This window comes from Notechis scutatus, chromosome 7 (assembly GCF_049901735.1).
Source record: "Notechis scutatus isolate UNSWTSFEM ecotype Mainland chromosome 7, rNotScu1.2, whole genome shotgun sequence".
In the NCBI taxonomy this organism is placed as follows: Eukaryota; Metazoa; Chordata; class Lepidosauria; order Squamata; family Elapidae; genus Notechis; species Notechis scutatus.
The window spans coordinates 25,976,035-25,999,772 of NC_142015.1; the positions used below are offsets into that span (position 1 = coordinate 25,976,035).

General features: G+C 45.1%; 2 protein-coding genes across 2 annotated transcripts in view; both read left to right on the plus strand.

The window, feature by feature from the left end:
* Positions 1 to 6: 6 nt before the first annotated feature.
* On the plus strand, positions 7 to 10,491 carry C7H11orf52 (chromosome 7 C11orf52 homolog). The gene is made up of 4 exons (XM_026680950.2): positions 7 to 200; positions 4,471 to 4,511; positions 5,540 to 5,586; positions 6,790 to 10,491. The coding sequence occupies exons 1-4, from the start codon at positions 169 to 171 to the stop codon at positions 7,039 to 7,041; spliced, it is 372 nt and encodes a 123-aa protein (XP_026536735.1). The 5' UTR covers positions 7 to 168; the 3' UTR covers positions 7,042 to 10,491.
* A 531-nt stretch (positions 10,492 to 11,022) lies between these two features.
* The window catches only part of DIXDC1 (DIX domain containing 1), a 42,889-nt gene continuing 30,173 nt past the window's right edge, over positions 11,023 to 23,738 (plus strand). The window contains 2 exon segments of the mRNA XM_087970191.1: positions 11,023 to 11,114; positions 13,131 to 13,288. Coding sequence (XP_087826317.1) covers positions 13,229 to 13,288 — 60 coding nt within the window. The 5' untranslated portion in view covers positions 11,023 to 11,114; positions 13,131 to 13,228.

The window sequence follows — 23,738 nt, forward strand, 5'->3', positions numbered from 1 at the left end:
GGCCGAGCCCGGCGCCCCCCGCGCCGCCAGCAGAGGGCGGCCGGGAAAGGCGACACCTCCGCCCGGCCCTCCGCCTCCTCCGCCGCCTCCTCCTCCTCCTCCTCCTGCTGCTGCTGCTCGCCCGCGGCCGGGCTGCCATCCCGGGGCCAGGAAGCGGCGGGCGGCGCCATGGGGAACCGCTGCGGCTGCTGCGCCGGCCGGTGAGTCCCGGGGGAGAGGGAGAGGGAGACCCCGCCCACCCCAACCCTCCCTCTGCCCATGCGCAGAGCGCCCCCACCCCACCCCCGCCTGGGTGGGGGCTCAACGCGGCCGGGGAAGGACCGGGACCCGGGAGGGGGCGGGGGGGGGCGGCCAGCCGGGAGCGGCGGGGCTGGGGCCGTGGGGCGAGAGGGAGCCTCCCCCCTCCCGGGACGCCCCCCTGCCGGCCCCGCCTGGAGCCGTGGAGGAGGATGGGCTTTGTAGTCCGAGCGCGATGAGCGAGAGGTGGAAGGAGGAGGAGCAGGTTTCTGGGAGCGGCTCTCGGGGCGGCGGGCGCTTCTCCCGGGCGCGCCCACCGCACACCAGGAGACACGTACAAGCACAACTACAAACACACAGACCAACACACACACACATGCATGCAAACACAGGCACATACAAATTCATACATACACACAGAGAAAGAGACAAACACGCGCACACACACACAAATAGACCCATACAAACACAGACACAAAGAGACAAACAAACACACAAACCCAAATACACATACAAGCGCACACAGGCACAGCTACAAACACACAGACCAACACACACAAACACACATGCATGCAAACACAAAAACACAGACAAACAGACACAAATTCACACAAACACAGATGGAAAGAGACAAACACACACACACACACACAACAAATAGACCCATACAAACACAGACACAGAGACAAACAAACACACAAACCCAAATACACACATACAAGCGCACACAGGCACAGCTACAAACACACAGACCAACACACACAAACACACATGCATGCAAACACAAAAACACAGACAAACAGACACAAATTCACACAAACACACAGAGAAGGAGACAAACACACACACACACAAATAGACCCATACAAACACAGACACAGACACAGAGAGAAACACACACACATACAAACACACAAACACTAAGTCATACAAACACAAACACAGAAGTTCTCTTGGGGCCATTGCCCAGGAGAGAAACTTAAATGGGAGGGAGGGGGAATGAGGGGGCTCTCCTTCCACCCCCTCCTGGGAATTTGGGATTTTAGCTTCTGACCCCCGGGTCTCCCTCCAACCTTGGCAACCCTAAGGCTTGTGGACTTCAACTCCCAGAATTCCCCAGCCAGCTTCTCTGAAGTCCACACGCCTTAAAGTTCTGGGAATTCTGGGAGTTGAGATCCGCAAGTCTTACGGTTGCCCAGGATTTGGACACTCCTGCTTTAAGACTTTCTGGTTTTGGGGCCTTTGTGTGTGTGTGTATTTGTGTCCGTGCCTCTGTGTGCGTGTGTGTGTGTGTTTGTGTTTGTGTGTGTGTTTTCCTGGGGAAAGCGGAGTGGGAACTTCGCTTCGCTTTTAGCTTCCTGGGAAAGGCGATCCAGCTGCTGGGGCCAAATCGGAAGAAACAGCGCCACCGAGGGGACATGCTGAGAAGTGTCGCACTGATTGGGGAAGGGGGTTTAATTCTGGCAATTAATCTTGGCTGGAGTGGGGCCATTGCTTCCCTCTTTCCCATATGCCTACCTGCAGCCCCCCCTGAAAAATGACAGTGTTTTCCTTTGTCCTACACACACACACACACACACACACACACACAATCTATGCCAATCTGCTGAACGGCTCCTTTGGAAGCATTGGTTGTTGTTTTTTTCCCCTTTTACATAAAAAATAAGAACTGCGTGCTTACAATGTTTATTTACTAAACTCATACGTCAAGATCAAGGTTGAATTTGGGGGGTTTCTTCTTCTTACATCCCCAAGGTTGAACGTTGACCTAGAATAGCATTTCTCCACTTCAGCTGCTTGGAGAGGGCTGCTGACTTCAACTCCCAGAATTCCCCAGCAACACCGCTGGCTGGGGAATTCTGGGACTTGAAGTCCACTCGTCTCCCAGCTGCGGAGGTTGGGGAAAGGATATATTTTGAGGTGGTGGTGGGGACTGAACAGGGCTGCCATCTATTTCTTTCCCTCCCCTACAAAGGAAAAAAGCGACCTGGGCCCTTTTAATTCTTTGCCCGAGATGCCAACGATGGAGGAGGCGCCAATGATGGGCTTATCCCCTCCGATGCAAGGCCGAACTATTTAAGGCAGCCTTGGCATCGGCCTTGGCTGCTGTTCCCTGTCTCTAAAGGGCAACAGCCTCTTTTGTCTTGCAGAGGGGATGAAAACGGCTGCAGAGATTCCTTAGTCAGTCCGGGGAGGGAGATGTCCCGGAAGGGACAGAAGTGGTGGGGAGCAGTGGTGGGATTCAAATCATTGAACCCCTGGTTCTCTGCCCTAATGATTTCTCCCAACAACTAGTTCACCAAACTGCCTGATCCGGCTGAATCCCACCACTTGGGGTGTGTGTGTCTTGAATCCCCCCACCAAAGAAAGCTGCAGAACAGCTGTGTCCTCTTTCAAGAAGAGTTAATCCCCCTCCATGCTTGGAGGGCTGGAAAAAGGGAGGGGGTCTTGGGGTCTCTTTGGGTCATCTGGGGATGATGGGTTTGTTGGTTGTTACGTCTGGATATCCCTCACGCCCCCAATGGTCCTTTCAGGGAGGGAGGGATTGAGGCTACAGAGACTTTGCACTGGGTGTCTGTCTCTTCAGCAGAAAGTCGCCCTGTTTTGACTCGCGGCCCAGCTGCCCTTGGCATTTTACAGAGAAAGGAGGGTGGGGATGTGGGATTCCACCACAGTACCCTCCCTTTGCCATTCTCCTCCCCCCCCACCCCAAAATATCCCTCTGTGGCTTTCCATAAGTCGCTGAAGTTCAGGTTGCTCCAATCTCTTGAAAGAGCCAAATCAGGAACTTCTCACGTTCAAACGTTTGCCAGGCCAAGGTGGGGATGATGCCGACAGGCAGATTGAAGGCAGAGCCTGCATGTGGCAAGGAAGCTCAGAGCATCCCCTGTGGGGAGGGGAGGGAGAAAGATTTTCAAAGACCCTCCTAAACAAGAGCGCTGCAACCAGGAGGTGGGATTCAGCCGGTTTGGACAGGTTTGAGCGAGCCAGATGTTAAATTTACATTTGGTTCGCCAAAACCGACTGGCTGGCCACGCCCACCCATCCTGCCCCTCCCAGGAGTCTCCACATGGCCTGTTTTGGATGCAGGGAAGTGCAGGGTCCGTGTGGAGGCTCTGGGAGGGAAAAACGGGCCTTCCGCAAGTTCCGGAAGTCCAGAAACGGGCCTGTTTCCAGCTTCCAGCGGCCCTCTGGAGCCTGGGACAGGCTGTTTTCGCCCTCCCAGAGGCCCGAGGGAAGCCTCGGGATTCTGGGGACGGTGAAAAATGGCCCTCCCGGAAGTGCCGGTAGGACACGCCCACAATGGCCACGCCCACCCAGCAACTGGGCAGCGAACCAGTTGTTGGGATTTTGGAATCCCACCCCTGGCTGCAACTGGTCGCTATTTTGGGGGTCACAGAGAGCAGCACCAATGACAAGAAGGAGCAAGCGGGGCATTTTTTTTTTTTTAAAAAAAGAAGTGTTGTATTTAAAGCTATCCCGTTTGAACGGCACGTCAGAAAGGACAGACCGGTTTTGGGCTAAGTAGAGCAAGGAGGTGAATTCCCTGCACTCTTGAATTCCTTACGGTGCAAGTTATCGGACCTCTCTTCTCTTTTTAATCTCATTTTCCTATTCCTGGGAAACCGAAATGGAATTGAATGTGAAACTCCACAGGCAACTATTCAGAAAGCCACTCCTTTTACCATCCAAGCTGCTGCCAAGTCTCAGGACTTCATAATGTTAATAATGAGAGAGTGAATACTTTATAAGAGGCGGGGCAGCAGTAACAAAGCCCAAAAGGGGAAGATTCAAAGGACAGGCAGGAATTCTGAGTAATTAGTTCGTTTTCTCACACACACACACACACACACACACACACACACCCCTATACCCCTATACACATACACATGTCTGTCTGTCTCTCTCTCTCTTTCTCTCTCTCTCTCTATATATATACATACATACACACACACACGTCTTTCCCCCAAAGTAAGACCAGGTCTTATATTAATTTTTGCTCCAAAAGACAGAGTAGGGCTTATTTTCTGGGAAATATGGTACTAAATGCATCCTTCTGTTTGATGATGTTAACTGGGGCTTATTTTTGGAGTAAGGCTTATGAAAAATCACGCTGGGACTCATTTTCCAGTTAGGTCTTGTTTTGTGATAAACAGGGTGTGTGTGTTTGTGTGTCAGAATTTGAATAATCTCAAAATTCATTCGTGCCTCTTTCTCTCTTTTCTGAAATAGCAGTTGCCCTTCGCTATTGAAGAGGTACAAAGAAAAACCAGGTGAGCCATAGAGATGTATTTATTCATTGATCCCATGCACAGGGCCCCAGTGAGTCTCGCTAGACAGCATAGAAAGGCAACCAGGCAAGAAATCCATTGTGGTCACAGGTGGTGGAGGTGGCTGGACAGATGTGACAGGGATCTGGGAGAGGAGAATGCAGAAATATTCCGGGGCGAAGAAACATCTGAATTCAGCCTCTCTGCATAAGGCACCGTTTTCCTGAGAGTAAATACAAAAAAAAAAAAAAAAAAAAAAACTTCCTGGGAGAGAAACTGATTCTTGCAAAGCACCTTGGGGGAAAGTTTGCAAAGAAACAAGCAGAAAAATTCCAGCAATATTGGGATCCTTCTGCTGGGCTGAACGTTGCCATGGGCACAGGATGCCTTGAGGCTTCATGGGAAACAGCCCACCAAGGGGATGAGTTGGGGGCCTATTGGGTTAAAAATGTGCACAATGAAGGCTGCTGGCACTCAGCTGAGGATTACGGGACAACGGGGTCACATTCATCTCCTCCACCATGAATTGCTGTTTCGAGGGGTTTTCTGTCTCTCTCTCTCTCTCTCTCTTTTTATGGTTTTATTCTGAGAATTTTAGTTGGGAGACAATTCTTTTATTTTTTTGCTTAGAAACAAACGAGCAGCTAGCTAGGAGTTCGCATGGACGCAAAATAACACCAATCCGTGGCTTGAAAACTCGCATGCTGAGAAGGCAGAAGGACAACCCACAACGTAATTTTGCATAGTTTGTGATTGGTTAAAGATTTTTTTTGAATCCCAAGGTCCTTGGTTTCAGGTCTGTGGGTCCAGGGGCAGTTAGAGATGAGCCTGGATTTAAATGCAGACATTCTTCTCCAGGTAATCTGGGGGGATTTCACTCTGCTCTCCTATTTTGCAAGGTTTAACTGATTTCCCTCAATACGAAAAGAAGCCCCAGGCCCTTGGAATTTTCTCATTCTATTCGGAGTCGTGATTTCAGGGGGCCGAGCGATGTCAATTCAGCAATTATCATCTTTTTCCTCCCCCTACAGATACAAGAATCAGTAAGCCGAGTTTACAGACCCCGGAAAGCAACAAGGTAAATAAATTCCATCCTCAGGGAGAGGATTTCCTTTTTATTCCACGATTTTTTAATTGAACCATGATTTGCAGAATAAAAACATGCGAGGGAAAAAGAAAATACAGGTATCCTTGACTTACAACAGTTCATTTAGTAATGTTTTAAAATTGCAGTGCCACTGAAAAAAAGGGACTTACAACCGTTTTGCATACTTACAACCAATGCAATCGCACAATCAAAATTTGGACGCTGGGCAACGGGTTCCTATTTGTGATGGTCACAGCGTCCCGGGGAATCAGGCAATTCCCCTTTTTTGTAAACCTCCGAACAAGCCATGTCAGTGGGGAATCTGGATTAGCTTAACAACCATGGCCATAAAGGTCGTAAAACGGGGCACAATTACACTTAACAAATGTCTCACTTAGCAACAGAAATCTGGGGCTCGATTGTGTCCGTGGGAAGCACTACCTGGAAGGGAAAGGGAAAAAAAATTTGTGGGGAAAGAGCAAGGAAACGAATGAGGAATGAGAAGAAAGAGAGAAAAGGAAAAGGAAGGTATAACCTAGAAAGAAACAGCTCCGTACCTTTCTTACAGGGGTTTGAACGGAGTCCTCAACTTACGACCACAAAGGAGTGCAAAATTTCTGTTGTTTAATTTAATCCCTGTCCTATGGGGTACAAACTGTCTTTTTATGTAGCTTAGCTTCCTGGAGGGCAGAGTTTCCCCCAATATTTTGTGCTCTTGCTAAAGAACGGAGAGCGAGTGCCGCTTAGATTTAAGCTTCTTCTTCCTAAAAGTTTGCTCTGAGCCTCAGTGATTTGATCTCTCTCTCTCTCTCTCTCTCCCTCCCTTTCTCTCTCTTTCTCTCTCCCCCTCTCCCTCTCTCCCTCCCTCTCCCTCCCCTCTCCCCCCTCTCCCTCTCCCCTCCCTCTCTCTTCCCTCTCTCTCTCTCCCTCTCTCCCTTCCTCTCCCTCTCTCCCCTCTCTCTCCCTCCTCCCTCTCTCCCTCTCCTCTCTCTCCCCTCCCCTCTCTTCCTCTCTCTCTCTCCCTCCCTTTCTCTCTTTCCCTCCCTCTCTCTCCCCCTCTCCCTCCTCTCTCTCTCCCTCCCCCTCTCTCCCTCCCCTCTCCCTCCCTCTCTCCCTTCCTCTCTCTCTCTCCCCCTCCCTCTCTCTTTCCCTCCCCTCTCTCTCCCCTCTCCCCCCTCTTTCTCTTCCCCCAAGGGCCTTGAGGTGGCCCCCGTCTACGATGACGTCTCAGAGTTCCCGGTCTACGCCACGGTGAGCAAGCCGAAGAACATGAAGCCGGATGAAAGCAGCGTGCATTATGCCGACATCCAGGTCTTCACCAAGCCCCGCGAACGCTCAGCCGGGGAGGTGAAAAACCTCCAGACGCAGAATGCGACGGAATACGCCACCCTCAATTTCTCCCGAGCCCCCCTGAAATACGACAACAAGAACGGGACTCTGGTATAAGTGCCAAAGAGGCCATTTCTGGAGGGAAATGACATCCAGGAACCGCAGGTGCTCAGTTGTTTCAGAAAAGGAAAAAAACAAAAAACACACACCACACACGCATACACAATCTGGATCAGGTCAGAATGGACTCTCGGAGGAAGAATGGTTTTTTTTTGAGTTTTTTCTTGAGCCCTTTGGACGATGGGAGGAGTGAATAAGTTCCAGAGGGAAAATGGCTTCTTGGATGGTGTGAGCGAGCAAGAGAGCCAGCTGGAGGACAAAGCCCAGCCGAAATATGGAATAAGCAACATGGAAGTTTTGCAAGATTTTTTTTTTTTAAAAAAAAAATCTCCTCCAAGCAATCGTTGCAGGATGTCTCTATATCAAGAGGGCTTGTTTTTGAATTAAAGGGTTGGGGGGAAATTACACTACAGAAAACTCTGGAGGGTGTCTTTGCTTGGACAGCCATTTGCAGCAGTTCCTGGGGGCAACGGACATGTGAAATTTTGTGGGTTGTTGGAAATGTTCTTCCGTTGGTAGGGAAGACGTGGGTTTTCCTTGTTCTGTGTATCCAGTGGACGATTCCTTCGGCAGCTCAGCTCGTGAGGAAACAAATGATCCCTTTTTATCCCACGGAAGCACCTTGCCCAGGACAAAGAGGTCCATGAAATTTTTCTACAAGAGGGGATTCCCAGCATAATTTCCACGCTGTGAAACAGATCCGGGAAAAAGACTTAATTATGATGTAAAAATTATGCAGATTCCCCACGTGCTAAAATTAGATTATTTTCAAGGAAAAGAAGATCAGGCCCCCCCGCTCCTTAGAGTGTGTATCCTTGGAAGGAAGCGTTTTTTGGAAATGGTGTTGGGCGAGGACCTTGGCAAAAAAGGTGTGAAGAGCTGTCCTCTTTCTACATGGCGAGATCGTTGACCTATCATTCTTTAAAGCAATGTTTCTCAGCTTTTAAGGCCATTTTAAGATGGGTGGGCTTCAACTCCCAGAACTCCCCAGCCAGTGTGTGGATCAGACAACTGAATAAAGAATAACAGGAGTTAGGAGGAATTTTAAGAGGTCTTCTAGTCCAACCCCCTAACCCTAACCCTAACCCTATCTATACCATTTCAGACAAACTGTTGTCCAATCTCTTCTTGAAAACCTCCAGTGATGGAGCACCCACAGCTTCTGGTGGCAAGTAGTTCCACTGGTTAATTATTCTCACTGTCAGGAAATTCCTCCTTAGTTCTGGATTGCTCCTGGCCTTGTTTGGTTCTTGTCCTGTTGCTTCTTGTCCTGCCAATAATGATAGCGGTGAGAAGAGAGGTCAGCAGAGAAGGATGACCATTGAAGACACTTGACGCAAGCAAGGCAAGGAGTAAATCTGGCGTCATTGTGCTTACAAAAAGACATAGGAATCCTTTGCATCGCTCCATCCCTTGTTAACCAGGCAAGGGTGAACTTGATACTCCCCAACTCCTCTAGAGCTGTGGGAGTACGTCTCTCCAATATTTGGGAGGCATTTAAATGGAGAAAGGATAGCCTAGTGGGTATAGTGGACTCCCAAAAGGACTTCTTAAATGTCAGAAGAGCGAAACAGCCCTAAAGGAATCACCCTGGGCTCTCTTGCTTTACTGTTGGGTACACACTACTGTGGAACTTCAAAATATTGTCACAAATAAGTTGGTCTGTCAGGTTTGTTTGTCTGTGTGTTTTCACAGCTAGTGAAACTAGGAGTGGAAGGCAGGAAATTCACTTTCCAGATCCAACCTTTGACTCTGTTGAATAAGTAAGGATTGGTGATACACCTGCCTGCCTGCTGTGGAAAACATAGGGAGAAAAGCTTCTTTTATCTGCAGAATTTTTAGCCTGAAAAACGATCGACTTTGGCTAAAAAGGTTCCATATAGTTAACAGCTAATCCAATATTTTGTGAAGAAGCACAAATAGACTGCCCTAAGTAACAGAGAAATTCACTTTTTTTTAACAATAGAAGAAACGTGATCCCCGATTTTGTTCCAAAAAAAAAAAGAGTTTGCCCCCAATAATTTATGTTTATTATTTGCACTGAATTTTATCAATCACGAAGGCACATTTTCTGTGTTTCCAAATCCTATTTATATTTATTGGACTGGAGTGAGATCAGATTAGAAATTGGGGTTGGATCTCTCAGTGCTCGGCCCGCTCAAATATTATTTTAAAAGGATCACCATGCTAGTCCTCAAGGCAGCGGAAAGAATCTAAAAGATACTATGAAGTGGGTTTTTTTTTAAAAAAATTCTAAACTGTATTTATGACTTTAAAAGGTCTTCTCAGGATTTTGAATATTGAGATTCACAGTGACAATAATTATATTTAATTTAAAAATAATTTGGTAAACACAGACAGCATTTCAGTGCAAAATATTGGAGAAGACAATATGTTCAGAGACGCTGAAGTATGAGGAGTCTCCCAACTTAAAATAAACTGGGGAATAAAATAAATGCCAGTTATTTTAATGTTCATTTGATGCAAGTTATGCTTGGGCAGGAACATCAGTGTAAGCCAACAGCCATTCAAAAACAGAACTCCAGTGTCAACAAATCTTTGGAAGCATCACACCTAAGTATGGGAATATTGCATGTTCTTTTTAAAGTATTAAATCCCACTTTAAAGTACCAGTTGCTGGTTGTTTTCAAGTTAATTTATGCAACACTTTTACAGATATAGCACAAAAATCTCCTTAAAAAAAAAAAAAGAATTAGCACCTGCAAACCCTGTGAATTCTATGTGGGTGCAGGCAGGCTGATCAACCTGTTCATTTTAGTTTTGGAGATGTAACCTTGCAATAATTATCCTTCAATATCAGGGTTAATTTTTAGCCAGCCTCACTGTTACGTTATGAATTGCTTAAGCGTATTTCAGCCTGAACGGATCTCATTCTGGCCTTATAAAGTCCACGAGAATGGATGTGGGTGAAATGTTTTTCTAGAACTTCAGAAAGGAAGTTTATTTTATTTTATTTTATTTTTGGCCCGGTTGTGCTTTTTTTTTTTTTGCTGGTGTATACTTTCACACATGCTTTTCATAACGAACAATTCTTGATCTGTTTTCTCTTGCAAATAATTGGAGTAACTGGACAGTGTCCATTGGTGAAATCATAATAAAATGGAGCAATTACTCTGTTAAACATTATATGAAGGAAATGGATTCTGGGATCCTTTTCAGCAGCTGAGAAGCTGAAAAATGTTAAAATCTGTGCACCCCCTTTTTCTAATGATCAATATTTGTTCCACCAATAGTTTAATAACCTTAGAAGTCCTACTAAAAGGAAAATTTTCTGGAAAAAAAAAAGTCCGTGTCTTGAAAGGTCTGTTTTCTTCCTCCTTTCGGTGTTTAGAGAATTATCGGAGGTAGTTAATAATTTCCTAGCTCCTGGTTCATGAGCTGCACCTTTTATTACAGAAGAATAAATATTTTTTATAATTAACCCTGGAGGCTGTGTTGATTTTATTGTGGGAAAAAATGTCATCCTTCCCCTGGGTTTTCCTTCCTTCCTCTTTTTCTCATCAAGGTGGATTGCCCATTGGATTAACTCCTGACTTGGCTTTTATCAGCAAGTTGCAAACAACTGCCTCTGTCTTTGTGTCTGTGTGTGTGTGTGTGAATGTGTGAGTGATCGCACCCTCCAAGTTCACATCCCAAGGACGGGCCATGCATCAAGCAAATTTCCAGCCGGGGTGTGAGTGTGTATATTTTATATTTATATTTGTAATTAATTTCCATCCGGCTCTCCATATAGCAACTCCGGGCAGCTTGCCATGCAACAAACACACACACACACACACACACACACACACATATACAAAAGGGCCAAACCTTAGCACAACTCAAATGACAGCAATGTGTGTGCGTGTTTGTTTTAATCTGGATTTAAAAATTAGACTTTCTGCAAGAGGAAGCAGGGAGGATGCGGTTTGCGATCCAGCCGCCAGGGGGAGCTGCGGCGCGCGTCTCCAAGGCAACGGGAACGCGCTGGGATGGCCGGCTGCTCCCGGGAGGCGATGCAACCCCGCCGGGCCAGGCCTGCTGCTGTTGCTGGCGGGGAGACCCCCGAGGTGGGTCTCGGGGTGGGGGAAAGAGCCCCCGGTGTTGGGTCCCCGGGGTACATGGGGGCCGGAGCCCCGAGCCTGGCCTCCCCCGGTCAGTCCCGGGGCTCCTCTTGCCGGGTCGGGCCGCTTTTCCAAGCGGGGAGGGGGAGGTTTGCTGGGTTGCAAAAGTTTGGGAAGGGGGCGGCCCCCCAAAAAAGGCTTTGCAAGTTGCAAAAAAACGAAAAAACAAAAAAAAAATCAAAAAAAAAAGGGGCGAGGACTTTGCAACGTTGCAAAAAAATTGAGGAAGGGGCAGCAGGGAATAGTGTAATATTGCAAAAAAAAATTGGGGGGCACAGAAGGGACTTTGCAATGTTGCAAAAATTTGGGGGGGCTCACCAGCAGGGGAGGGTTTTTTGCAAATAGTCACAAAGTTGTTGGACTTAAAAGGAGAAAGGAAGATGGTGGGTGGGCTCTTTTGGGAGAGTGGAAAGTTTGGTGGGTTTTTGTCACTTAGCAACATAAATTTGGGGCTCAGTTGTGGTCATAAGTTGAGGCTAACTTGGGTTTTATTATCCCCCCCCAGTTTTTTGGGGGGGAGTGAATTTCAGTGCTGGTTTTCCAGTGGAAACCTGTGCAAATTGTCCCTGTGAATAATCCTTGCGGAAAAGTGGATATTAGGAAACTTAAGGATGACAGAGCCTTATTGGGGCACGTTTGTTCCTTCCAATTTATTTTTAATCCCCTGATAGAGAGCGTTTCAGCTCAGGAAAGCACCAGCCTTCCATACCTCCAATTAAATGTAATTATGAATTATTAAACTGTTAAATTTAGTGCTTTCATATAAGCATGGAGAAGAGCCTGCGATAGATCAGGTTTATTAGTTAGGGTTTTAATTTATACATTGATATTCCCTTTCTGTAGAAAGCAGCACTTAAGTGAGGCTCCGTGCATAGAAAGAGCAAAAAGTCAGCGATAAGAAATTTAATAAGGCATAATAAGTTCACTTTTACAGAGGCCATTTGGATTTGTCCCCCCCCCCCCCCCCCCGATGGTGGAATATTAACTTAAAGGATGAAAAAGGAATACTGTATGCAGCAAATACATTAGCAAAAGTTAATCACCATTGCTTGATATGTTTTGACATTGAGGAGAATTTTTTCAGGGGCCTTCCATAATACTCTCAGAGGAAGACTGAAGGTTTTGTCAGTCTACAATCTGGATGTAAATATAAGAGCCCTTTGCCAGATTATCCTCCTCTACGTCCAAAATTGAGATAGGAATTTCCATCGATACCAGCATTTTTGTTATGGTTGTTAAGCGAATCACTGCAGTTGTTGAGCGGATCATGTTAAGTGAATCCAGCTTTTCCCATTGACTATATTTCTTAGGAAGCCAGCTAGGAAAGTTGCAAATGGTAATGTATTATTATTAAATTTTATTATTATTAAATATATTATTATTATTATTATTATTATTATTATTATTATTATTATTATTATTATTATTAAATTTTACTGGTCGCCCATTTATCACAGGATAACTCAGGGTGACTTGCAATCATATAGCTAGAGCATATATCTGTAGTATATATATTGATGTATATAGCTAGCTAGCTAGCTACCAGTAGCTATTTATGTATCTATATATAAATGGTATAGAGTCTCCTGCTTGATCAGGGGGCTGGACTAGAAGACCTCCAAGGTCCCTTCCAGCTCTATTCTGATTGAAATTAAATTTAAATTGAAAAATCTATAATATATCTCCTCTATAGGTAGATTTTTATATATGTGCATATGGGTGTGTATGTGTTCCTGATGTTCTACCACAGGGTTTTCCCAACTTGCCAAGATATGTGGACTTCAACTCCCAGAGGTCTATGGGTGGAACAGGAATTCTGGGAGTTGAAGTCCATAATTTTTTTTTAAATTGCCAAGTTGGGCAACCCTGTTCTACCAGCGTAGACCCGTTCTGCCAGCATAGACTATTGCAGTTCTCCTGCAACATCTGCTCTCCACACACCTGGTTTTTATTTTCTGGCAGGTGGCATAGACAGCTTGAAGTCTTTGAAGACGGAAAATGGACCTTGGCTTGCTCGGAGATCTCTGCACCTTTGCTCATCCAGGTTTCTAAATGCCAGCATGGAGACCCCAGCTGAGGAAGGAAGCTCTGGTTATCCGTCACAGCCCAGAGAAACTTCAGTAAGTTTTCCAACAATTAATAAATGAAGTATTTGAAGGATAATACTAATCATAAATTGATTGAATTGCTACGTTGCCCAAATCTCAACGACTGTGAGTACCTTGCAACCATCCAAGAAAGGAATTACAATAAAATTGACAAAAATAAAGATAAGATTAGAGCTGGGACTCACCTTGATTCCCATCGATTGGGGTCCTTGGTGCCTTGTTAAGCTCAAAAGAGCCTCCCGTGCGCCAAGTAGTCTATCTTTATAATGAGGGTAACCAATGAGATGTGTGTCCATACCTTGCCTATGTATTGGTTAGGAGCAAAATGCAGGTTGGTCTCACAAGGCAGCTCTGAAATACTTAGACTCAGAGGATGCATGTTAGTTTTTAAAATATGCAGGTAAAAAAAATTAGGAATGATGCCTGAATATACTGTGGCACAGACCATGTTGGACAGGGAAATGAAGATATTTGGGGGCAGAAGAATTTATTTTATTAGAATTGGCCAGCAGAGGTCATTATCAACCAGGTGTAAATTTATATTTTAGGTAGCTAAGAATTCCCTGCTGCAGTAAAATTGCTGCCTGCTTTCCTTAATTTCTGCTTATTTGAGGCTGCATTAACAGGTATCTCTGTGTAACCTTTACAGGAGTACTTTTAGCAGAATGTTTGAAGTTTATTTTTGGAAATGATAAGATATTATTTGGAATAAAAAATCGGTGCAACTCACTTACAGACTGCCTTGCTTAACAGTGGAAATTCTGTTCCTAATTATGAATGTAAGTTGAAGGGTCTTTTGTGGGGGGCTTCGCACTAGGACTGGAGTGTCATATTTTCATTTCTTTGATCACCCTGCCCATTCCTGTTGACAGCTGATCTCTTTCCTAAGCTGGCCTGAGCAGCTTTGCTCCAATGACCTCATTTATTATGATTTCTGGAGATGAATGAAAGGCGTTATTGTCCCTCTTGCAAGTCAGGGGCAGAAGCAACTCTCTGGAAAAAAGTCTATTTTTATTTGCAAAAAACAGACTCCGGTGATACCGTGCTCAGCAAATCCGGAGATCATTTTTGTCAGCTTCCCGCCTCTTAAAACCAGTTTTCAGATTTCAGGGCTCGATCCAAGATTTCCTCTTAAGTGTTTTGAAATCTCAGCCTGGGCAAAAGAAACACCCTTTTGAAAGAATCAAAACAGGGGGGAAATTGGAATATCAATTTTTATAAGGCTGGTTTTCAGGAATCATGGAAGACAGGAATGTTACTTTTGAGGGGGATTTTTCCCCTGTGGGTCTCAAATCAGCAGTAAATTTTATATACTGTGGTTCTGGAATGAAACAGGTGGTCCTTAACTTATAACCAACTGTTCCAACTTACGACGGACTCTCCTAAAGCTACTTACAACCCGGTTTCAAAATTACGATATCTGGGTTTTCCCCCTGGTCTCATGACTGCAGTTTGGATGCTCAGCAACCAGTCCAACTTACGGCTGTTTGCACAATTACACAATTGTGATTTAATGATGTTTTTGCCTTGCAAAATCTGCTCCATGGCAGATAACGGATTTACTTAACAACTAGCTGGGTACCCGTGCTTCGCTACGAAACTAACTGTGATCGGGCTTAGTTTTTGGGAAGGAAAATAAGGAGAAAAAAATTCTGCCTCGGCCTACCAGCATCCATCGGTATTCATCTGGCTAGCGTCCTGTCAGTGTGTGAGAGAGTTGAGGGCTATTTGGAAACTGAAACAGTATTTGCTGTGTCAGCAAGGAGACAGCAAGGAGCATGGGCGTGGCTTAGCTCAACTGTTCTGTACTAAAGTTGCTTGGTGCTCTGAAACTGAAACTCCTCTGCTTGTGTGTTTTGCATTTGGAAGAGATTTATTTTCAGGTGGGAGGGGGAGTAGAACTCCTCAGCGTCAGAGCGTTTTAATGATAATAATATAGGAAATACGAATGCTCTGATGGTCATTTCGAAAAATCCTTTCTTAGTGAGCCCCTAGAAGCCAAGAAGAACATAAGGGCTAAATGTCAAGTTTGTAGATTTTGTGATGATGTGTGAGTGGTATTTTGCTTTTATATGTATAGAATTGCTGCAAAAGATTGGGTCTGGCCCTGCGGTCAGCTGCTGTATGACCGTCACAACTCCTAATCGCAGCGCTCAATTATGGTCATAACTCAAGGACTGCTTCTTTGGAGCCTGAGGGTAAAATCCTCAAATCACAGTCCGCCCATCAATATTGCTTAGCCTGCCCTGTTGCTTCTCTTTCCAATATTTATACTGCTTTGAAGAGGGGTCATCCTGCAAATTCTTTCTGGCAGAAAACATCTCAGTGAGAATTTTGAAGGGTTTCAGAATTTATGGGAGGAAAAAAAAATAGCCATTTTTAAAAGCTAAGTGCTAAGAACGAGAGACAGCTGTCCCCGGTTTGCATTCAAAATTCCCCGGTGTCTTCCACTAATAAGTCCAATTTGGTTTAATTAGCTACGGCTCCCTTCTCCCCGAGATTATAGGAGGGGGGGGGGCTTTTGACATGCTGCAGTTGTGAATGTTTCGCTATTGGGTTTTGTGGGCATTTTGACCAGACAATAATAAACATCCTTTTTGTAATACTATGTAGGGAGATGTCTGCATCCAAGAGTTGTAACTTTGGAAATGCTAAAAAGGTTGTGTGTAAAATGTTCGTTTTGGGTGCACTGAGACCTCCGAAGTTAAGAAGCGGAGATCTGACATGTTTGTAACATTTTGGGAAGTCCAGCACTCAGGTGTATGGACAGGTAAAGAATGAAGATGCTTTGGTAAGGCCACACTTGGAATTCTGCATCCAGTTTGGGTCACTATGATGTAAAAAGGATGTTGAGACTCTAGAAAGAGTGCAGAGAAGAGCAACAAAGAGGATTAGGAGACTGGAGGCTAAAACATACGAAGAACGGTTGCAGGAACTGGGTATATCTGGTTTAATGAAAAGAAGGATTAGGGGAGACAGGATAGCAGTCTTCCAATATCTCAGAAGAGAGGGTCAGATTATTCTCCAAAGCCCCAGAAGGCAGGACAAGAAGCAACGGATGGAAACTCATCAAGGAGAGAAGCAACCTAGAACTGTGGAGACATTTCCTGACAGCGAGCACAATTAATCAGTAGAACAACTTGCCTGCAAAAGTTAGGGGTGCTGTTAACACTGGAGGTTTTTAAGAAGAGATTGGACAATCACTTGTCTGAAATGATATAGGGTTTTCTGCCTAAGCTGGCGGTTGGACTAGAAGACCTCCAACTCTGCTATTCTATTCCATTCCATTCTATATTCTATATTCTATATTCTATATTCTATATTCTATATTCTATATTCTATATTCTATATTCTATATTCTATATTCTATATTCTCTACTCTACTCTACCCTACCCTACCCTTCCCTACCCTATTCTAAGTTCTATCTGTCTTATCTCCATGATCATAAAACAGGCAAAAAAGTCCTAAAATTAGGTTGGTCACATGGCTGACCTGTTTTACAACCATTATGATTTAACGACCATCATAGGCAGGTTCCATTATGGCCATAACTCGAGGAATAATTACATTTATTGCAGGGGCATGGAGAGGGGGTTAAAATATCAGGATGGTGGCCACAACGGTGCCACTGAATCCCCAACCTTTTTCGGCATGTGTCGCACATGTGCTGTCTGTAAAAAGACACCGCACAATTCCACACCCTCGTTTTGATTTTTTGTTAACCCCGTCCTGCAAAATCCCCTCTTTTATTAGCTTTTATCTCATTTCTGTGCCCTTTTCTCTCTCTCAGAAAGCGGGTAAGGAAGACAGTTGGAGAACAATAGTCCATTGACCTCATTGGGTCTTTCTTTGAAGCCGCCCTGAGCGGCTCAGACAGGAAAACAGAAAAAACGTTTTCTTGGATTGGTTGATTGAAAAAAAAAATTAAATGTATATAGTCAGCTCTGCAGACAGGATTATTGCGAGGCCGACCTTGATAATTCCCCATCTGTTTTCTCAACAGTGTTGAGAGACCCCATCCCCCATTAAAATAGTTTAAAAAAATGGGATGCTTTTAAGAAAAGATTGGACAGCCACTTGTCTGAAATGGTAGAGCTTGAGCAGGGGGCTGGACTAGAAGATCTTCAAGGTCCCTTCCAACTCTATTGTTCTGTATTCTAAAAAGAGAGAAAAAAATATCTTCCAAAAAGAAGAGAGAAGCAAAGTCATTTCACTGTGGAGAAGAAAAGTATCTTTGCACGATTCCATTTTTACTCATTGCTCCGAATATGGCTGAGATATTAACTGTGTCTTGCATTAACTATCCACTTCCTGGGTCTCGCCCTTTGATGGTTGCCCCACTTTTGTGCAGATAAATAAATCAATATTCATTGGCACTGTATAATCTCCACTCTGATCACCTGTTCAGCTCTGCTTTTTAAAACTCTAAAAAATAGGCAGAAAAGACTTTAAGAGGGCAACACAACTCACGACCTCAAAGTTGCTGGAAGAACCCACTAAGCTTCACATAGCTTTCTGTAACTACTCTGTGACTTGGTGAACCGTAATTTAAAATTACGGGTTGGTTGTTTTTTTTTTGTTTTTTTTACCCCTTACTATAGTATATTAGTAATGTCCACCTTAAAAACAAAATGCAGGCACCATTTCTCATTGCTTGATTTCCACCCCTATTTTCCCTAGGAACGCCCCTTGGAACCGTGTAAAATTCAAACAATGCAGCTGTTTTGGGGGGATTGATTAACTTCGCTGAATGAGATTTTCCTGCAAGGCGATCCGAAGTTTGTGTTTATAAATGAAATGTGTGTTCTGCTCGGGCTAACTTTCAGCTTTTTCTTCCAGAGTTTCAACGTTGGAAATCCTGTTAACCTTTGGGTTCCTATATACGTATATTATATGTGTGTGTGTGTGTGTGTGTGTGTGTGTGTGTGTATTTTAATGCATTTCCCTTTTTTTAGCCAAGCACTTCGGACCTCCCCCTCCTCGTCCTCCCCTCCCTTCCTCCCTTAAGTGCTCGCAGCTTCCTTGTGTCAAATGGAGAGAGAGGGAGGCCGGCATATTCTGGAAATATGTTGCAGATGTTTTTCCTGTCTTGTTCCTGGGACTTGCCGAAGGAGCAGTTCTGCGGGAACCGATGGGGAAGGCATCTCCCAAGCGGCTGCTCTCCTTGGAGCATGCCCAGTGCAAGCCTTGAGCAGGGGCCCAGGATCCCCTGTACAGTGAGGAGCTGCCCCTAACGGACCCTGGGAGAGGTTGCCATCAGCTGTGCATCTTCGCCTCCGGGGGAAGGAGGAAAACGGAGGGGGATCTTCTCCAAGGCAGGAGGAGTTGCTCAGCGTGATCCAAGAACTCTGTGCTTGGGGTGGGAAGGCGTTTGTGACAAAAATGCTTGCCTGCCTGGCCCGGGAAAAACTGGGGGATGTCGTGCAGGAGAGCTGCTCAGAGGTAAAGGATGCGGTTGCCTTGGTTCCCAGGCGGTGCTCAGTTCCTCTGGGGCTGCGTGGGGGAGATGTGGGGTGCCGGGGGATGTTGGAGGGAGGAGGGGAGGTTTAGAGGGCCGGGGTGGAAATGCTGGGCAGTTGGGCCGGTGCTTTGCAAAGAATCATTTGTCTTGGTGGGATTTGAATTGGCGTTTCTCACACTTTACTAACTTTAAGAGACGTGGACTTCAACTCCCAGAATTCTTTTGCTGGCTGGGGAGTTCTGGGAGTTGAAGTCCACACATCTTAAAAATGGCTGAGATTGAAGAAAAAAAAACCTGGCTTAAATTAATTCCCAGTTCGATGAATGTGGGTGGTGGAACTGTACACTTTGCGGTGACGTTTACTCCTGATGTTTGGAGCTCCTCATGAAAGCAGAAACCTGGTGTAAGAAGAGAATGGACAAGTTCTCCTCGGCGTTTTGATTCGGGGTGATATTGCTTAAAGTCTTCTTTTGTTTAAGCAACATTTTTTTAAAAAAAATCCATACAAGTGGGTCCACTGATATGTCTCAGTAACCTGAGTCAAGTTGGTCTCGTGATGGGGTTGTCTTACTTGTTGGTGTCCAAAGCAAGTTTTGGAAGGGGTTGGTAATCCATGTTATGTTTGCACGCCTGGTTGTCTGAAAGGACGTCCCGTCCAGTTCCTAGATATTTTGAGATGGAATTGCATAGTCTACCCACAACAAAGGATCATAGTTTGATGTCAGGAATATGTCTTTCCCAGAAATACAGAACAAATTGGGGTCCTAGCAAGATTGGAGAAGTCCAGGAGTTGCCTGGAACTGTGCTTCATGATGTAGGTTGAAACACCAGGAGATCCAACTTTCAGTTGACTTTGTTTTCACCCATACGAAGAGCAGCTGATGGACCTCTTGATAAATCTCGGTTTGTGGGTTTCAGTGGTTTTTTTTTTTTTTAAATCCAATCCATGTATGCCCATCCTGTACTTTGGACACCATATGTTCATCCTTCACAGCAGATATCACCATTAGTCTGGCTTGTTCTCAAAACAATTTCCCTTCCTTGTTGTAAGAGCTTCAAATATGGGTAGGAAATAGGATAAATATGTTCTGGGTAGCTTATTCCAGCTTTCAAAGCCTGCTTCCTGTGGAGAGCTGAGGCTCCCATGACTTCAGCTTTCTGACTTCCTGCTAGTTCCTTAAAAATCCGCTCAAATCTTCAAAGCATTTGGACCGACCCCATGTGGAGTTTCCTTTGGGTTCAGCACGGAACCTCCTTGGGGTTTGGCGTTTGTATCTTCCCATCTTCTCTTCAGCTGCTGGACATTCACGGGAGTTTGTGTTGCATTTTAAGCAATAATTGCAGTTGTATCATCCCAGCATATTTAATTGGGTCCTAGAAATGTATGAGTTGGTAAGAAGGAACACCATCAATCGCGGTGATGGGAATAAGTGCTTTTAAGTGTGTTGCACGGCAAGGAACATATGGCTGCTCCTCCAATAATCCTTGTCTTGTTTTCATTCATCCCAGCCAAAATGCATTTAGGCCCTGGGGAATTTGGCAGTCCCATCTGCGGCTGGGCTTGGCGAGGCTGGTGGAGAAATGTCCTTTGTTTCTGCTTCTTCCTGCCTTCTTTTTGGTCGCTCTGGGCTCCCAGCCCACCCTTGTCCAACCATGGGAGGGAGTGGGGGGTGTCATGGGGTTAGAAGGGGGTTTGTTTTGTACCTCCAGAACGTGTTTTCAGGAGGAGGAGGGCAACCCCACATTCGATTGTGCTCAACATGTAGAAGAAGGAAGGGTGTCCAACCTTGGAAACTTTAAGACTTGTGGATTTCCGGAAATCCTCAGCCAACAGGGAGATGCTTTAAGATGCATGGACTTCAACTCCCAGAAGTCCTGGCTGGCTGGGGAATTCTGGGAGTTGAAGTCCACGAGTCTTAAAAGTTTTGCTAAGGTTGAGAGACCCTGCTCAAGGAAAGAGATAGAAACACGGTGGAACCTCCTCCTCCTATTATTATTATTATTATTATTATTATTATTATTATTATTATTATTATTATTATTATTATTATTATTATTATTATCCTCCTCCTCCTCCTATGGAAGTTTCTAATTTGGGCAGCCTGGAAGATGAAGGCTGAATTATGGAGCTGCTGATTTCCTTTATCACGATCTTGTGACTTGGAGAGTCATAAAAGGAGAAAGAAAGAATTATTTTTCCTTGAAGGGAAAAAAAAAAAAAAGGCACCGGATGACAAACACGGGATGAAACAGACACTTAAATAGCCTTTTTTGTTTTGCATTTTTTTCTTTCTTTCTTACTTTCTTTTTTTTTTTTGTTTGAAGTTTTGGAATAGGTGGAGATTTCTGGGGGGGAGAAAGGACCCTTCTCCCCTCCCCCAATTTTTTGGGGGTAAAACTAGCTGGATGAAAACAGATGGATGAGATGAGATTTATCAAGGAGGAGAGGCTTTTTAATAAATGAAGTTGTCCTGTCTTTGGACATTTCGGTTTGTTTTGACCCCTGCGCTTCTACCATATACCTTGGCCCGTTAAGAGTTGGCAGCCAATACTTTTAAATCAACGCATGAATATTTTGCAGGCAGAATTCAGCACAGATTGATGTAGGCTGGATACCCAAAAGCCTTTCTAAATGTTTTGTGTGGATGAAATACATATTATCGAAAAGATCCGATTGACAACGCCTAATGCCCCAGAGTCTGCCCAGTTTCCTAACGCGAACACCAGGACTCCCATTTCCGAATCTATACCGGCTTCAGGGGGTTAATTGCTGATTTCAACAGCCGAACCTGATTTAAATCCTGCCCCCTGATTGTCTCTCCTTGGCAACGGGCGAAAAATCAGAGAGAAAATGTGCCAGCTATTTTTAAATTTCCAGAACCTGTTGCTAGGCATTGCAGCGTACAAGGTGGTCTGGTTGAGCAGGGAGAAATATCACTGGAGAAGAGAGAAGCTGAGATGGATGCCTGATGCTCTCTCCCCACAGCCACGTGTGATGCTACAAGGAACATAAGAACCAGAGTGAGGATCGGCGCCTGAATGCATCAAGGGAGCTTCCTTTGTGGCTCTTCTTTGTTCTTTCTCTTTAGAATAGGTAGACCTATCACCAAGTTTTAAAACATTAACAGACAGCCTGTGACCCATTAGGTCATTGTTTCCAAGGTACATCCTTATGTGTAGAGAGGAACAGCATGGCCATGCGCAGGCCAAAAAGCGGTGGGGGCAGGAACGATTTCCGACTTCCTGCTGGCTTCCCCATTGACTTTCCATAGGGGAAGCTGGCAGGGAACATTGGAAATTCCCTTCCCATCCCTGTAGGTAAAATTCCCTTCCCTGTAGGTAAGAAAGGAGGGATGGAGAAAGAGCAAGGGATTGTGAGATTGGCTGGGAAACTGTCACAAAACGTTGGAAAATGAAGATCACATGACCGTAGTCGCCAGTAGCCCCGAACCAGCTACAACTTTGCATTGCTGGAGATAACAGTGAGGGTGAATCCATCAGAGGAAGTTCAGTCTTCCATCAGGTCATACCTGCGGTTTTCCATGCAAGGTTGGATGGATAATGAGTTTATTATAGAGACTATGATGCCCAAAGTCAAGGTGGAACAGCAAGGAACAAAGAAAGGCTGGCAGAACATCCAGTAGACTACAAATCCTTGCTGTTTCCACATCCCATTGTACCTGCTTGGATTGATGAATATGTGGAAGATATGATTGGCTTTGTGTATTTAGGAGGATTTCCTTCCAAAACGTAAAAGAATAGCAGGCAGATCTACTTGCTGGTAGGTTTCACCCCAAACAGATAACAACGGAAAATTAAAATATTGTAGGAGAAGGAATGGCAAGACCTGGAGGTGGAGTGAAAAGAGGAATCAGCCTAGAATCTCTACATAGCCACAAGCAAACTAAATCCAACCCTTGAGTGCCCTTGGCCCTTATCTAATCCTAACCAGGCACTGACCATTGGTTAAGAAGATTCCTGTGCATAGGCTTTTAGCAACAAATCAGTTTAATTGAACCTTCACTGGTGGACCTGGTCATAATATGTTAACAGATAGATTAACAGAGTTGGAAGGGAGCTTGTAGGCCATCCAGTCCAACCCTTCACCCAAACAGGAGACCCTACACCATTCCTGACCGATGGCTGTCCAATCTCTTCTTGAAAGCCTCCAGTGATGAAGCTCCCACAACTTCTGAAGGCAACTTCTGTTCCATGGGTTGGTTGTTCTCTCTGTCTCCTTATTTCCAGGTTGAATCTCTCCTTGATCAGTTTCCATCCATTATTCCTTGTTTGGCCTTCAGGTGGAAAACAGCTTGACCCCCTCCTCCTCTCTGTGGCAGCCCCTCAAATACTGGAAGATGCTCTCCTGTCTCCCCTGGACCTTCTCTTCCCTAGACTAGCCAGGCCCAGTTCCTGCAACTGCTCATCGTAGGTTTTAGCCTCCAGTCCCCTCATCATCCTGGTTGCTCTTCTCTGCACTCTTTCTAGAGTCTCAGCCTCTTTTTCATGCCTGACATATATTGGCCTAAAGGTATTAATAAGAACTTAAAAACCAGCTTTGCAGAAGAAGTCTTGTGGGAGAGTCATGGTCTCCATCACGAAGAACCACAAGCCAACTTTTAGTTTTCAGTGATGGAAGTCCTGCAGAGGAATCTCCCCCAGGGAGGGGGAAAACGATGAGATCCAGACTAGAGATAAGCTGACGTGATTCCTCTCTTCCTCGCCTGCCGAGGTCTCGGGGTCGTATAATGTTCCTTATCCCCATTAATAATCTCCTATTACGGGTGTCCCCTCTTCCCTTTTATCCTTCTCGGTTTCCTCCGATTTCCATGCCGAGCCAAAGCAGAATGGAACATATGGTCGCGGTTTAATGTACAAAAGAAATCCGTAATTAAAAATGTCAAGGAAGCAAGCAACTTTAAAACTAATTCATTAAAAATGCAAAGCAGAGATTTCCATTCAGGGGCGAGCCCTCGGATGAAAAGCTTGCAAATTTGACC